Here is a 15,996-nt window from a genome sequence, read left to right on the forward strand (position 1 = left end):
TTGTTTTGGGGTTTGAAAGCAACTGAGACATGGTGTTTGGAAAATATGTGTCTCAACTGTTCTGCCACTCCTGCCACATATGGAATCACCACTGGTTTACACTTAGACAGCTGTTGTCCTTCTCCTCTCTTCGATCGGCTGGAGCACTGTTTGGGCATGTGGGGGGGGGGGGCTAAGAGAACTTCTGTCACCATCTTACAATGCTGTGATTGCAAACAATCCCCAATCCTCTTTGAATAGTACACATGACCATTATAACTAGTTAATGGTCACGCCCATATTTGCATATGAAACTGGTCATTGGTTTGAGTCGTTATGCCACTGTATTTTTTATAAGGGTGGGACACCTACAGTCACTGTATTGTTTATAAGGGTGGGACAGCTGCAGTCACTGTATTGTTTATAAGGGTGGGACAGCTGCAGTCACTGTATTGTTTATAAAGGTGGGACACCTGCAGTCACTGTATTGTTTATAAGGGTGGGACACCTGCAGTCACTGTATTGTTTATAAAGGTGGGACAGCTGCAGTCACTGTATTGTTTATAAAGGTGGGACAGCTGCAGTCACTATTGTTTATAAGGGTGGGACAGCTGCAGTCACTGTATTGTTTATAAAGGTGGGACAGCTGCAGTCACTGTATTGTTTATAAGGGTGGGGACACCTGCAGTCACTGTATTGTTTATAAGGGTGGGACAGCTGCAGTCACTGTATTGTTTATAAAGGTGGGGCAGCTGCAGTCACTGTATTGTTTATAAGGGTGGGGGCAGCTGCAGTCACTGTATTGTTTATAAGGGTGGGGACACCTGCAGTCACTGTATTGTTTATAAGGGTGGGACAGCTGCAGTCACTGTATTGTTTATAAAGGTGGGACACCTGCAGTCACTATTGTTTATAAAGGTGGGGCAGCTGCAGTCACTGTATTGTTTATAAAGGTGGGGCAGCTGCAGTCACTGTATTGTTTATAAGGGTGGGGACACCTGCAGTCACTGTATTGTTTATAAGGGTGGGGACACCTGCAGTCACTGTATTGTTTATAAGGGTGGGGACACCTGCAGTCACTGTATTGTTTATAAAGGTGGGACAGCTGCAGTCACTGTATTGTTTATAAAGGTGGGACAGCTGCAGTCACTGAATTGTTTATAAAGGTGGGACACCTTCATTCAGGTGAGACTGAAGAGATCACTTAGATCAGGGGTGTCAAACTCCAGGCCTCAAGGGCCGCAGTGTCTGCAGGTATTTGTTGCAACCATGCACTTCACCACCTGATTAAACTAGTTCCTCTCCCTCCTTGATCCAGGTGGTGTAGTGCATGCTTGCAATAAATACCTGCAGACACTGCGGCCCTCGAGGCCTGGAGTTTGACACCCCTGACTTAGATGATGAACCGTATCTCTCAATAAAAGTTGTGTCCAGATGACCTGATTCAACCTTCTGTGACTTCTTACCTGGATTATTGAGCAGCATCAAGTCTTTCCTGTGTTTAATCACTGCATATTTGTAAATGACTGGTAATTATAATTTTTTTGGACCTTTTTTAATTTAGAATATTACTCCCTAAATTGAGTTTTTTTCCGTCACTGAGTTTGAAGTTGTCTCAGTGTGCAGATGTGACCACTGATGTCAGGATGTGATCAGTGTCATAAGATACAGTACATATTTATCTTTTAGAGAAACATGTATTTTGCAACACTTTTTCAACCAAATTGTGTTTTTTAAGTGGGGTTGTCATTTAAAACTGTTTGTAAGCAGTATGTTTAATAAAGAGTGCACAGAGCTCTGCAGTTATACCATAAGACTGGCACACATCTGAGAATCAGTCATGGAGCTGATAAGTGAAAGTATCGTCTTTCTATGATACCTTTCATTTGTTGTGATCCTCCGGCTTTTCCTTACGCACTGTCCTGTCAACTCTGCCTTATTTCTGTGATACAAACCTGCACCTGTCTCATAACTGACAGAAGTAATTTAATATTTGGCCTGCAAATTTTTTTTTTTAAAAATGTTTCCCCCTTTTTCTCCCCAATTGTACCCGGCCAATTACCCCACTCTTCTAAGCCGCCCCGGTCGCTGCTCCACCCCCTCTGCTGATCTGAGGAGGACTGCAGACTACCACGTCTCCTCCAATACATGTGGAGTTGCCAGTCGCTTCTTTTCACCTGACAGTGAGGAGTTTCACCAGGGGGACGTAGCATGTGGGAGGATCACGCTATTCCCCCCAGTCCCCCCCTCGACCAGAGGAGGCGCTAGTGCAGTGACCAGGACACATACCCACATCCGGCTTCCCACCCGCAGACACGACCAATTGTGTCTGTAGGGACGCCCGACCAAGCCGGAGGTAACACGGGGATTTGAACTGGCAGTCCCCGTGTTGGTAGGCAACGGAATAGACCGCTGCGCTACCCGGACGCTCTATGCAAATTAATCTTGATGCTGCTCACTATGGCTTTGACTACAGCACTGTTAAAGAAAAATATCCCCCATTAAGTGTTAATGAAGACTGATTTCATATTCAGTTTGAATAACTTTATTGGTTTGTCTTCAGTATAGAAAGCAGATAAAGAGAAATGCAAAGTTCCAAATGATCATTAGCACATTATTGATTCATTAATGAAAGACAAGGCCGCTGGACCGGAACTAGTCATGATACAACGCAGTAAAGATCTGAGTTGTAAAGAAACGGTAGTGTGAATACAAAGTGGACTTAGGCCTCATCAGAGGTGAAATGGACCACTAAAAGAACCGAATCCTCATTCAGTTTAACAGGTACTGTGAATACCCAGAGAACTCATGTCATCAGCAGCAAAGAACGTATGTCATCAGTCGCAGAGAACTCATGTCATCAGAGAACTCGTGTCATCAGAAAACTCATGCTAGCAGCAACAGAGAACTCATGTCATCAGCAGCAGAGAAGTTGTGTCATCAGAGAACTCATGTCATCAGCAGCAGATAACTCATGTCAGCAGCATCAGAGAAGTCATTTCATCATAGAAGAGAACTCATGTCATCAGCAGCAGAGAACTCGTGTCATCAGAGAACTCATGCTAGCAGCAACAGAGAACTCATGTCATCATTAGCAGAAAACTCATGTCATCAGCAGCAGAGACCTCATGTCATCGTAGAACTCATGTCATCAGTAGCAGAGAACTCATGTCAGCAACAACAGACAACTCGTGTCATCAGAGAACTCATGTCAGCAGCAACAGACAACTCATGTCATCAGCAGCAGAGAACTCATGTCATCAGCAGCAGAGACCTCATGTCATCGTAGAACTCATGTCATCAGCAGCAGAGAACTCATGTCAGCAGCAGCAGACAACTCATGTCATCAGCAGCAGAGACCTCATGTCATCGTAGAACTCATGTCATCAGCAGCAGAGAACTCATGTCAGCAGCAGCAGACAACTCATGTCATCAGCAGCAGAGAACTCATGTCATCAGCAGCAGAGAACTCATGTCAGCAGCAGCAGACAACTCATGTCAGCAACAACAGAGAACTCATGTCATCAGAGAACGCATGCCAGCAGCAACAGAACTCATGTCATCAGAGAATGCATGCCAGCAGCAACAGAGAACTCATGTCATCAGCAGCAGACGTGATGTGTTGAATTCTCGCCCCCTTGTTTTGTTCTTTATGCATGCAGCTGTGAGTGCTGTCAGCTAGGCTCAGATGAAAATTGGTGGAAATATAACTGTAGGCCTCGTTTTGTTTTTCATCAATTTAAAATTACTTGAATTATTGGCATTCTTTGACACTTCAGTAACACAAAGAGCAGGTGCTATTTGATTTATAGTGGGTTAAAATAAAACATGAGAATGCCGTAATATGGACATTATCTGTGAGGCCAAACAACTGTTGTCATTTCAAAGTTCTTGGGCTGATAATTGTTGAAAGCTAATGATCATTTGATGGAACCTCTGATCTGAAAGTGTGTATATGTGTGTGTGTGTGTCTGTGTGATGCAGGTCGTGTGCGTATCCTTGTAGCTACAGACTTGGCATCTCGGGGCCTGGATGTCCATGACATCACACATGTCTTCAATTACGACTTCCCTCGAAACATTGAGGAATATGTGCACCGCGTGGGCCGCACCGGTCGAGCAGGGTGAGAACACTGTCTGTGTTTGTGCATCGTATCCTTTATCTATGTTCCTTTTCAACACCAACATGCTTTTTTTGGTAGCATGTACAGTTACTGTTTTTTAAAGTGTTTTTCGTTAAACTTGTCCAGGAAATGTGAAGGCTTGCCCCTCTTTCTCTTCTGTATACATAGACTGATCGACTCATAGGCTGATTGACTCAGAATGATTGACTCATAGACTCATCGACTCATAGGGGTCCACAACTTGGAGCTGCTTGGCAGGAACAGTCTTCTGCTGTTTGCCAATGGGCAACTTCCTTGAGCAATTGGTGGTCAGGTGCCTTGCTCAAGGACAAATTAACCATTTGCATTTTTTATTCATGTCCTGGGTTTCCCAGTTGCTGTTGCAATGTTCAGTTAACTTTTAAGATCAGCTCTGCAACTTCTGTATTACATCAACACAGTAAATAGACTACGAAGCTGACTGTAGCTTAAAGACATTTGAGCAGATTTTTGTTGTTGGGTTTTTTTTAATCAGGCTAGGGTCCTCATGAGCGAAATTAACATTGGCGATATTCACCTCCTGTACACTTCCATTCTGGATGAGCGAATGGGCCAATAAAACATTCGCTTCCAGTGGCGAAAGAAATTTGCACTTTCGCTTCACAGGAGTTAAACTTATATTGATGAATCCGCAGCCTCAGCCAATAGGGAAGAAGTGTGAGTGGTTGACCCCACTTGGCTGTAGTTTTCTTAGTGAGCCAGGATGGAGGAGACTCTGCTTATTGCTGTGTCTAACCAGCCGGTATTGTACGACATTACCCGTGGAAACTACAAACTGTCCCACAAGAGAGAAGCTAACTGGCTGGCGGAGTCGAGAGACAGGCACTGAACATAAATAAATGCAACATTTATTATCAACATTAATTCATATTTCACGGTATTTGCTTACTAGCTTAACTTGGCTAAGCAACAAACAAATACAACTTGTACGCCGATGTTTTCCCCCTCTATTTGTCGATATAACTATGATGTATAAATGAGACAAGTGAAAACATTTATTTATCTCTCTGGAATTCAGTGTACTTTCTCCTGTCACAAAACCAACAACTGCTCATGTGTGACCGACAACCGTAACTACTCAGACTACAAACCAGCAAACTGATTTCCGCGTGCATCACATCCTGCACCGCCAACATTCAACACAACAAGATACGAATTTGGCCTCGGCAGGCGATGGTCATTCTCCTGGATTCGTGACTGTAGCCCAAGTTGAAAGTGTGGCTTTCTACAAACCTGAATCCTTTGAAAGCATTTATCAGGAAGCAGGACGCTTTATTTGTCAGGAAGCGGGACGCTTTATCAGGAAAGGAAGCAGGACGCTTTATTTGTCAGGAAGCGGGACGCTTTATCAGGAAAGGAAGCAGGGCATTTTATCATTTCGCCTCATGCACTTGTGTACATGAAATGAAACGAAATGCTGTTTCCCCAGCCCACAACAGTACAACACAAAGATAAGAACACACATACACAAACTAACACACATACCCACACTAACACACATATCCAAACTAAACAAAAAATCACTGTCCAGGGGAACAACACCAGCCAGGATGACTGTTGGAACCGCCAGTCTGCATGGGCTATCAGTTAGCTTAGCCCGCCCTGCTTCCGCATCCTGTCAGACCACCCTCAGCGTTTCCTCCTCGGGTGCAGCTCCAGGCAGGGGCCGTGGTCCCCAGGCCTATCAGACGAAGCAGGCCAAGCTTTCCCAGCTGATCCAGCACCAGCTCAGTCAACGCCAAGTGAGGCCGCTGCCTGACCGCCCTCAGTGTTATTGGAACTGCCGGTCTGAATGGGCTAGCAGTTAGCTTAGCCTGCCCCGCTCTCCCAGCCGATCCAGCACCAGCTCTCCCAGCCATCAAACGAAGACAAAACTTAGATGCGTACGTGGACAAAGACACTGCATGGACGGTACTGGTTAGGCCGCTGCAAATGTGAATTTGTGCCACCGTCTTCTGACACCGGCACTGGGTGAGGCCGCTGCAAACACGAATTCGCACAGCCATCTTCCCACAGCAGAAGCGGTGTGGGAAAGTCAAATTTGGGTTTGGTCATTCATTTGGGATAACAAATCTGCTTTCCAATTTCCCCATCAAAACTTTAGTCCTTTCTTTTAGCCAGTTCTTTCCAGTAAGCTAGCATTATCTTGTGTTGTATGAAAGCTGCTCTTAGTGGGCTGCAGGAGTCCAGAGAACTAGACGATTGCTAGACAGTGATTAGTGGATCATGGTGTCAATCCTTCTGTTGTAACCGGTCACCTGTCCCTGACAGTTGATGGATTTGAAAAGTTTCTTGTCATATCTGACCACTTCTAAAATCGCTAGGCTGCCATGGGTTTGTTATCTGTACTTCCTTCCATTGAGTTGTTTTTGGTTTGACATTGTTGATGTGTTAACATTGTAGACGGTCAGGAGCAGCGCTTACCTTGGTCACCAGGGAGGACTGGAGGATGGCGTCAGAACTGATTTCCATTCTGCAGAGATCCAGACAGGTTAAAAAAAACCACATGCACACTTCATCGGTGTCTTTGTTTTCAGTTGATCTCCTCTAAAACAAACCTAAGCATATTAGTCTATTTCCAGGTAGTCCTAACACACTGGTGTACACCAAGTTAGTTGTCTTTAGCAAATGACATGTGCTTTTTTGAGTCATTGAGAGGCATCAGAACATTAACTGAATTTTTTTTTTGTTTTTGGAAGCAGTATAAGAGACACAAACCTTCATGTTTCCCTCATTATCTCTAGGACACGCCTGAGGAACTTGTGATTATGGCAGAGAGATATGAGAAGCACAAGAAGGAGAAAGAGGTGTACCGTCAAAGGGAGGGAGGAGGAGGACGAGGACGAGGGAGGCAAGAGAGATGGAGATTCTAACAGGTGAGGGTTGAAGTGAATGTGTATACATACCACAGGGTTCCTACAGTCAGCAGGATGCGTGAAGTAATCATGTCAAGATGGACCAGAACCTCAAATCAGTGTTTCCAGCATCTTGTGGAATCCATGCCATGCAGAGCTGAGGCTGTATTTAGAGCAGGGGGAGGCCCTCCCCACTACGAGTGTAGTGTTCCTAATGAAGTGGTGTGTGTCAGTGAATATATGTTAAGGAGCTTTTTTAACAGGATTTATTTTTGTTTTGCTTTCAACAGGAAGTAACACCGAAGAAGAATTACAACCGTCTGTTCTCTTATATTACATTTTCTTTGCTAAGCTGATTTTTTTTCTCTCACTTTAGTTGAAATCATATAAGCTAGTTGCAGAGTTGCAGTTTTGTTATGTGTTAATAAAGAAGGCTATACATTTCTTCTGCCTTTTCATCATTTAACACTTTGAGCACTGGAGCATCACAGGCGTTGCCCCAACACTGTCCCTGTAACTTGTTACAGTAGCAGTAACAAAGTAATGTAACATGTTTCCAGTAGGATTTTGGTAATATTATTACGCATCATGTTATTAGTACGCAGCGTGTCACGTAGGCGGGGTGGAGCAGGGTTTTTGGCTGGATCAGCTAGCGGAGGCAGCCCAACAATGCAAATGTCCCTGTAAGGTGACCAATGCAGCAGTTCCAGCCAGCAGCAACCAACGACGTCACTGAAGGTACATGATTGGTGGGCAAACCAAAGACGTGGCTGGTAAACATGGAAGTGAGCGTTTCCCTGTTAGCTGAGAAGCAGCGCAGCAGTTCCCACACCACAGAACATGTTGCTGCTGGTGGATACCGACACGCCTCACGGCAGAAAACATCAGTTCACACACACCAGCGCTAATAGCCACCGCAGAGTCTTCATAGTTGGTGGTATTTATAAGGGGTGTTACACCAGACTTCCCCTTAGTCATGGCTGCAGTGATTGTAGCCAGGTAATTATTCAGTCATTCATTCATTCATCTTGAGCCGCTTCTCCGGGGTCGGGTCGCGGTGGCGGCGAGCTCAGTCGGCACTCCAGACATCCCTCTCCCCAGCAACGCCCTCCAGCTCCTCCTGGGGGATCCAGGTAATTATTTCATATAAAAATAAATTGGCGCTGTTTAACCGTATAATTAATCAGGGTTTGAAAGATGCTGTTCACGGAACCGATGTCAAAACAACCATTTTCTAAATGTCGCCGCGGTCCAGCCATACGCTAGGTTTTCTTTTCTTTTTTTGTTTCTGCCTTTTTCTCCCCAATTGTACCCGGCCAATTACCCCACTCTTCCGAGCCATCCGGTCTCTGCTCCACTCCCTCTGCTGATCTGAATTTCCGGCAGCCTAGACACTTTACCCCTGAACTGCCCTCTAGTGGATGTATTGCTTAACAACCATGCCAACGTAAAACCCGGATGGGACGTATGTGGGCAGCGACGTTTAGAACATTGGAAACGGACGTATCTATTTACGTACGTAAAGGGGGCATACATGAGCCTTAAGTCACCTGCCAGACTCTTCTGTAGTTCCCCGGTGGCGGCGGGACGACTTACTAAACTCCATTCGACCCAAGGAGTCCCTCTGCACCTTTAAGAAGCTGAAACCACACCTCTTCACCTGATGGTGTTCATATTAAAGAAATCGCTGCTGTGCACCCTGTGCACTGCCTGTTGACACTTACGTCCTGTCGGAGCTGAACCTGTTTTTGTCGCCTCCTGACTAGGTCCTTGCTTGTGTTGTACCAGCTCTCAGATGTACGCGGCTTTTGGATAAAAGCGTCTGCTAAATGAAGTTGTAAGTGTAACCAGGTTAAAATTAATGTTTTTATTTTATTTTGTTTGAGTATGAAATATCACCAAATCCTGTCTGTGTGCTGTTATTTGTGTTTACTACATTTTATTTTATGTCATTATTTACTTTTATGTATGTTTTCCAACGACCGTCATATACGTGTACTGTCGCTTTAAGAGAGAGGTCTTGTGGGTACACGGAAGAGGCCATTTTTGTTTTGTGGGAGGAGTCTCAAGCAGCAATCGAGCCGAGCCACACGTGTTTCTTACCGTGGGACAGTTTTGCTGGTTGAGGAGAACGTAACCTTGAGTATCCCTGTAAGAAGATACTGCAAGCTGTGGGATAAAATACTTGTTTATCCTTTCTTACATCGGAGTCCCGTGGACGGTTTCTCCTTCTAACGCACACGAGTGGAGTCCGGGCGGTGGTTGAACTTCGACCCCCACGTCCGTAAGAAACACCGCTCCCGCTGGAGGACTGGACGGTTGTCGAAGGGTTTGAAACCAAAATAAATGGCAAGGTGAGCCAAATAGAGTCCTGTGTGTCCCCGCTCCTTGCTTGATCATGATCATGATGATGATGATGATGAGAGACTGAGGGCCCCCCACAACACCTGGGGCCCCACCCAACTAGAACACAACGCAGAGCTAATGATGAGAGTGACGGGCATGCAGCAGGCTGACCAGCACAGAACAGCATAGGACTGCCCCCGTTACATAAGTATCGTCATAACTTTCTCATGGTGGTCCGTCTGGTTTGATACAACAGTGCATGTGCCGTTGTCTGCCGGAAGGAGGGTGACGTTATCGTCCTACCGAGTCGTGCGAGCTTCTCTCTCGTCTCTGCTCATGTTGGACGGCAGCACCTTGGCATTGCTGAGGCAGGCGGAAACTTTCGTCCACAGTTGCGCCGCTTCCGGATCCGTGATGTTGTTTTTTCGGATCGCTGATTCGATTCCGTGGCTGTGATCAGTCCCACTAGCGGGATGTGCCTCGGCGTGACAGCAAAACTCACCCCCTTAGCAACTCTTTCTCTGCCTGGGTGAGTTGTCTGTCAGACAGATTCTTCACCCACTTGTCCACATCGGCGGCGTGTGTCCGGCGTCCGTCTCTGTGTGCCATCGAGGGCGCCGTCCGTTGTTTGCTGGTGTCTCTGGCGTGCAGCAAGTAGGTCGAACTTCCTTTGCTGCCTGGTTTTCGACTTTCCGTATTGAGCTAGACAAGCCTTCTCCGTGAACCCAGTCACACGTTGGGAAATAGTCTCATCTAGACGCGACATGAGTCTCTGCTGGATCTGCTCCTCTGGCTTTCAAAGCGTTGACATTAAAATTAGTTTGTCTCACCCGTTCGTTCCACAGCCGGCTCTGTGCCTTCTGGAGCAGTGGTCTCAACCCTGCTCCCAGTGTTGCCAACTCTCGCGAGACAAATAAGCAGCTGCAGCTTCAAAAATAAGCTCAATACCGCTGTAGCCTGTCGTGGCCTTAACAACATATTGTAGCAAATTCGGGGGGCAGTCCGGGAGCGCCACAGCCGGGACGCGAACCCGTGGCTCCCACACCGCAAGCGTCAACGTTAACCAGTCGACTAAAGGGTCCGACCCATTAGTCAAGGACCAACGTGTCTACGTATCCATGCACGTTACACTACCCCCTCCTTCCTTCGGGAAGCGCGTCCCCGCGCTTCAGCATATCCGCTCCCTCACGCTTCCGATGACCTCACGATCCCACCATCCCACTTCTGACACCGATGTAGCGAATTCGGGGGGCAACCACAGGAGCTGCCGCGGCCGGGACGCGAACCCGTATCGCCCGCACCCCCCCGAATTAGCCACAGCATTGTAAGGTGCATGGACAAGTGAAACTCGGTAGAAAGCGAAAACGCGGAGCCTTGGATATGAACAAGCCAGTGTGTGTATTGTACAGAATATTCTCGGCGTTATGGAAATACGATCTCGGACTCTCGGCTGCCTCAGTCAGTGGTGCGGTTTCCATAAAACGTCGAGCGAATTCTCAGCGAACTGTTGAAAATTCGCAAAAAGAAAATGCGACTTAGGCGCGTTGATGCTCGTTTCGTTGATGGTTTGTAGCGTTTCGTTGGCTACGCACTGCGTAGTTCCGTCAGAAGATGGCGCTGTACGTTACGCGTGGCTATGACAGGAAGCAGACTAACTAAACGAGCCTTGGTCGTGAGAAAAACGGAGAGAGGTCGAAGTTAATTCAAATTTTGCCGTTTCCATAAGCTTTTTAATGCGATACGTCCTAAATGCGCATTAACCCCTGTACGGGAACACAGCCATTGGCGGGGGCGAGGTGAGCGTTGGAGGAGTTTTACTATTTGGCCCCCGGTGACGGGGAGGGGGTAGGTCATCTGGGGTTTGTAGGAGGGCCAGGTGCACTACACTCGTGTGTGCGTCACGTCGAGCGTTCACAGAGCCAAGCCTCGATCGATGCTGCGCGCAGGCGGCGCCGTAGGCTCGAGGCTGCGCGCAGGCGGCGCCGTAGGCTCGAGGCTGCGTCGCTCGGCGGAGGTTCGCACCGGAAGCCATGCTGGGAGCAGATCGTGTCAGTCGATGCCGCTGGTGAGAATACACTGAACATTAAAACAAAGCCGCTTCTTGCTTTTACAATCAAGCAGCCATAGTTTTAAAAACAAGCCCCCCCCGCCCCCCCCCCGGAAAAAAGACAACGCAACCCGCGACTCATGACTTTCTCCAGCGAGTTAGAAAAAGAAGCCCAGAGTCGCGTATTATGAGCGGACTTGGCAACTCCGGCTGCTCCGGAAGAGCTGCCGTCCTGCCGGTTTCTCTCCCGGGTGCGATATTATGAACCCTACATAGCCCTCGCCAAAATCCCGTACCCTGTCCCAAATCTCGCGAACGGACGCCGGATTTCCGCTGCGTTGCTAAGGAAACAATCAACTATCAACTCGGTGCGAAGCAAAGCTAACGTTAGCTACCTTCAATTTTGTAATTTTGTATTTTTCGCAATTTTGGACAGCTGGCTGCTTTTGTAATTTTGGACTGCTGGCTGTCAACAACAGAACGGAGGTAAGTAACGTTAGTTTGATTTAAGTGTTTGCCCTGAAAACGAAATTAAGCAGGAAGTCTAGATTATTTTTGGTTTTGATTAAAAATAATCAAAATATTAAGTTACATAACTTATGAATCGTCTAAAAAGTGAACCATGGGGTTGAAATTATGATTGTGAGGGAAAGAATAGCCTTAAGTTGACTAACCTAACAATTTTAGGTTACAAGGTCTGCCTCTGCTCCTTGGATACGTTATTGGTATTATATTAATGTTGATTGTGGATAACTTAGACAGGTTAAATTGTGGGTGTACAGCGTTTCCTTGATGAGCGCTAACCCCATAACAACATATTTTCGCGTTGCTACGGTGGCGCACACGTGACAAAGCCAGAAACGGGATTTTGGCGAGGCCTATGTAGGGTTCATAATATCGCCTCCCGGGTAGCCTAGCGCTCTAGTCCGCTGCTACCATCACGGGATCGCGGGGTCGAATCCCCGTGTTACGTCCGGCTGGTCGGGCGTCCCGACAGACAGTTGGCCGTGTCTGCGTGTGGGAAGTCGGATGTGGATATTTGTCCTGGGCGCTGCACTAGCGCCTCCTCTGGTCGGTCTGTCGGGGCGCCCCCAAGATCGGCAGAGAGGGGGGGGTGGGGGGGGCAGCGCCTGGGACGGCTCAAAAAGAGCGGGGTGATTGGCCAGATACAACTGGGGAGAAAAAACAAACTACTTCTTCTTCTTCTACTTGGTGTTTAGTGGCGGTTGGCAAACAACGAATTGGTGCGTTGTCGCCACCAACTGATATGGAGTGTGGATCAGAATGTCTAAGTTAAACTATTACCCCCCCCCCCACAAAATAAAACAAAACTCAAATCTGCACAGTTAAATTAGTTACTCTAAGATACTGAAAGGAGATTGTATAACACCCAGTTGAGTTCTTCTGTAGAATATCTATTAAACCAAATTGTACTTTTATTTTTCGGAGATTTTGAGTCATACACCTTTCTGCCTCATATTTCTGACAATATGTTATAACATGCTCTATTGGCTCTTCTTGCCCATAGTAGTCACATCTGCCTGTAAAAATATTATACACCCTCCTCTATTGCCCTCCCCTCTATCTCTGAGAAAACTATCATATCCTTTAATAGCAAAGTCTAAATCTGGTTTAAGCCAGATTTGCTAAACGCATGATTTCTGCTTTTGCTTTGTAAGATCTTGAATGAATCCTTTAAACTCTTGGCCATTCTCTTAACAAACTTCTTGCATTTCATTGCAGAATAATCAGACTGTCCTATCACCTGGCCCTCCCGGCTTTCCATCTGCTTCAAGTCTTTTATTAATATGCTCCCAGGAGACATCTTTTTTCCCAAAAACTTCTCAGCTCCCTTCACTATTATTTTAATTTTCTCCGTTTTGTGTTTGACTTGATCGGAACAGCTGATGACATAGGCAATGAACAGAATCAGTTTATCCCCCGTCAGTGCTGTGTTAGTTTTCTCTGTTTGACCGACTTCTGAGCTCGAAGGTTGGTTAACTTCATCCCTTTCATCCCTTCTCCTTTGTCTTTGTACCCTCTTCACTGCTTCTGCAAAGCTTATGTTGTTCACTTGCCCAATTTCCACAACCCCCTTTCTGACTTCACAGCCACCACGTTGTCCCTGTGTTGTCCACCACAATTACAACACTTTTCCTGCACATTGTCTTGACAATCTTCAACTCTGTGCTCACCTCCACATTTGGGACACCTCTGCCTTCCTTTGCAAACTGCTGCTATATGCCCGTATCTCTGGCATTTGGAACAATGAAGTGGAGGAGGGATATAGGGCCTAACTGGAAAGCTCATACATCTGATTTGAACTTTTTCTGGAAGTACGGACTCCTGAAACTCCAGAAGCACAGACAAGCTATCAACTCTTTCACCATTAACTGTTTTCAGCAATCCCTTTATTCTGTTCTGGTTTACAAGATGGCTTCCAGTGCAAACCTTGATTATATGGTTTATATAGTTGTTATATGGTTTGGAGACAGTGGTGCTGATGAAAAGACAGGAGGTGGAGCTGGAGGTGGCAGAGGTGAAGATAAGATTTTCACTGGGAGTGATGAAGAAGGACAGGATTAGGAACGAGTATATTAGAGGGACAGCTCAGGTTGGACGGTTTGGAGACAAAGCAAGAGAGACAAGACTGAGATGGTGTGGACATGTGAGGAGGAGAGATGCTGGGTATACTGGGAGAAGGATGCTGAATATGGAGCTGCCAGGGAAGAGGAGAAGAGGAAGGCCAAAGAGGAGGTTTATGGAGGTGGTGAGGGAGGACATGCAGGTGGCTGGTGTGACAGAGGAAGATGGAGAGGACAGGAAGAGATGGAGACGGATGATCCGCTGTGGCGCCCCCTAATGGGAGCAGCCGAAAGTAGTAGTAGTAGTCTTCATTCTGCTTACCTCGCCCCCGCCAATACTCTGAGTCTTTCCAAGTCTTTATCCACAGGAATACCTGTTACGACTCCCCGTGTCACTCTATTTTCACTGAGAATCCTTCTTTCACTTATCGTTTTCTTGCAAATACATTCAGTATGCAAGGCTTTGTTTTTCTGTTCTTCTGTTTTATGCGTTATTAACAAGTTTCCATCTCTCAAAATCTTAGCCATTTCCACCTCTCCTAACTTCTTTTTTAATTCCCTAGACAATGCTACCAGACTAAAGTTGACATGCATAGCATCCTTTCTGAATTTAAGGATTATTTTAAAATCCTCCTTCACAACCTTTTGACAGAGACGAGATTCAGCACCTCACATCATGGTGTACTACCAACAGTCTTGTTCTTAATGTGCAGAAGACAAAGGAGCTGATTGTGGACTTCAGGAGGTCTAGAAGCTGCAGCCACTCCCCCATACACATCAATGGGGTGGAAGTGGAGCGTGTTTCCAGCTTTAAATTCCTTGGAGTCCACATCAGCGAGGACCTTTCGTGGACATTAAACACCCAGGCCCTTGTGAAAAAGGTCCAACAACGCCTGCATTTCCTGAGGAGGCTGAGGAGCGCCCGTCTACCACCCAAAATTCTCACCAACTTCTACCACTGCACCATAGAGAGCATCCTGACCTGCTGCATCTCAGTGTGGTACGGCAACTGAACCTCAGTAGACCAGAAAGCTCTGCAGTGGGTCGTCAAGGCGGCCCAGCATATCACCGGTACCCAGCTCCCAGCCATAAAAGACATTTATCACAAACGCTGCCTTCGAAGGGGTCTGAGCATCAGCAGAGATCCCACCCACCCCAACCATGGACTGTTCTCCCCCTGTGCTCTGGGAGGCGCTACAGGAGCCTCAGAGCCCCCACTACCAGGCTCAAAAACAGCTTCTTTCCACAAGCTGTTGCCCACCTGAACCTGGCTACTCACTGAATGTCTGTAGATATTTTTAAATATTTTGTACTCCAGCTCTTTTTTAACTTATTTTTAGCTTTTGGTCTTCATGTGTGTATATCTTGTACTGTGTTTGCTGTGTTTATCTGTGTCTGTCTTGCAATGTTTGGTGAAGCCACAGCCCTCATTTCATTTTTAACATGTGCTGCACATTGTCTTTAATGACAATAAAATTGAATTGAATTGAATTTTGCCGGACAACTCTCCTGTCTTCATCTGAACTGCTCTCTTCCAAGCTTCTTTTACTATTCAGACTTAGATCTCGCCTGTATCCCCCATGTCCTCGTCCTCTCCTACTAGAAACTTGAGACCAGCCATCAAATTCCATATCAACATCCTCTTCATCTACCTAAGTCGCCATCCTATTCCAGTCACAAACCAGTTTATGCCAACCGCCAAGTCCAAAGTCCAGGAAATCGTTGTCAAAAGCCAAAAAACTACCACGCCCTCACAATCCGTCTGACCAAAGAACCACCTGATTCAATTAATCAAGGTCTTGTTAAGTAGGTAATCAGTAGAGTCAGGTGTGTTAAATTAGGGTTGGAGTGAAAACCGGCAGGATGGTAGCTCTCCAGGAGCAGGGTTGGTGACCACTGTTCTGGAGGATCTTGTTAGCTTGGTGGCCCTTGACTGAAGATTTTGTTTGCAGGCTCTTAGGTGTAATCCCACTCTGTCTGCATCTGAGGTTGAATCTCAGGTGGTTCGTGTAGTCTGCCATT

At 46.5% G+C, this 15,996-nt stretch overlaps 1 protein-coding gene across 1 annotated transcript in view; it reads left to right on the plus strand.

Annotated features, from left to right (window-relative positions):
* Nucleotides 1–15,740, plus strand: part of ddx43 (DEAD (Asp-Glu-Ala-Asp) box polypeptide 43) — a 58,600-nt gene extending 42,860 nt beyond the window's left edge. The window contains exons 15-18 of the mRNA XM_056292241.1: nt 3,964–4,102; nt 6,545–6,632; nt 6,886–6,992; nt 15,578–15,740. Coding sequence (XP_056148216.1) covers nt 3,964–4,102; nt 6,545–6,632; nt 6,886–6,992; nt 15,578–15,740 — 497 coding nt within the window. The remainder of the gene's footprint in view (nt 1–3,963; nt 4,103–6,544; nt 6,633–6,885; nt 6,993–15,577) is intronic.
* Nucleotides 15,741–15,996: the final 256 nt, after the last annotated feature.

The sequence above is a fragment of the Lampris incognitus genome, chromosome 13 (assembly GCF_029633865.1).
Source record: "Lampris incognitus isolate fLamInc1 chromosome 13, fLamInc1.hap2, whole genome shotgun sequence".
Taxonomy (NCBI): domain Eukaryota; kingdom Metazoa; phylum Chordata; class Actinopteri; order Lampriformes; family Lampridae; genus Lampris; species Lampris incognitus.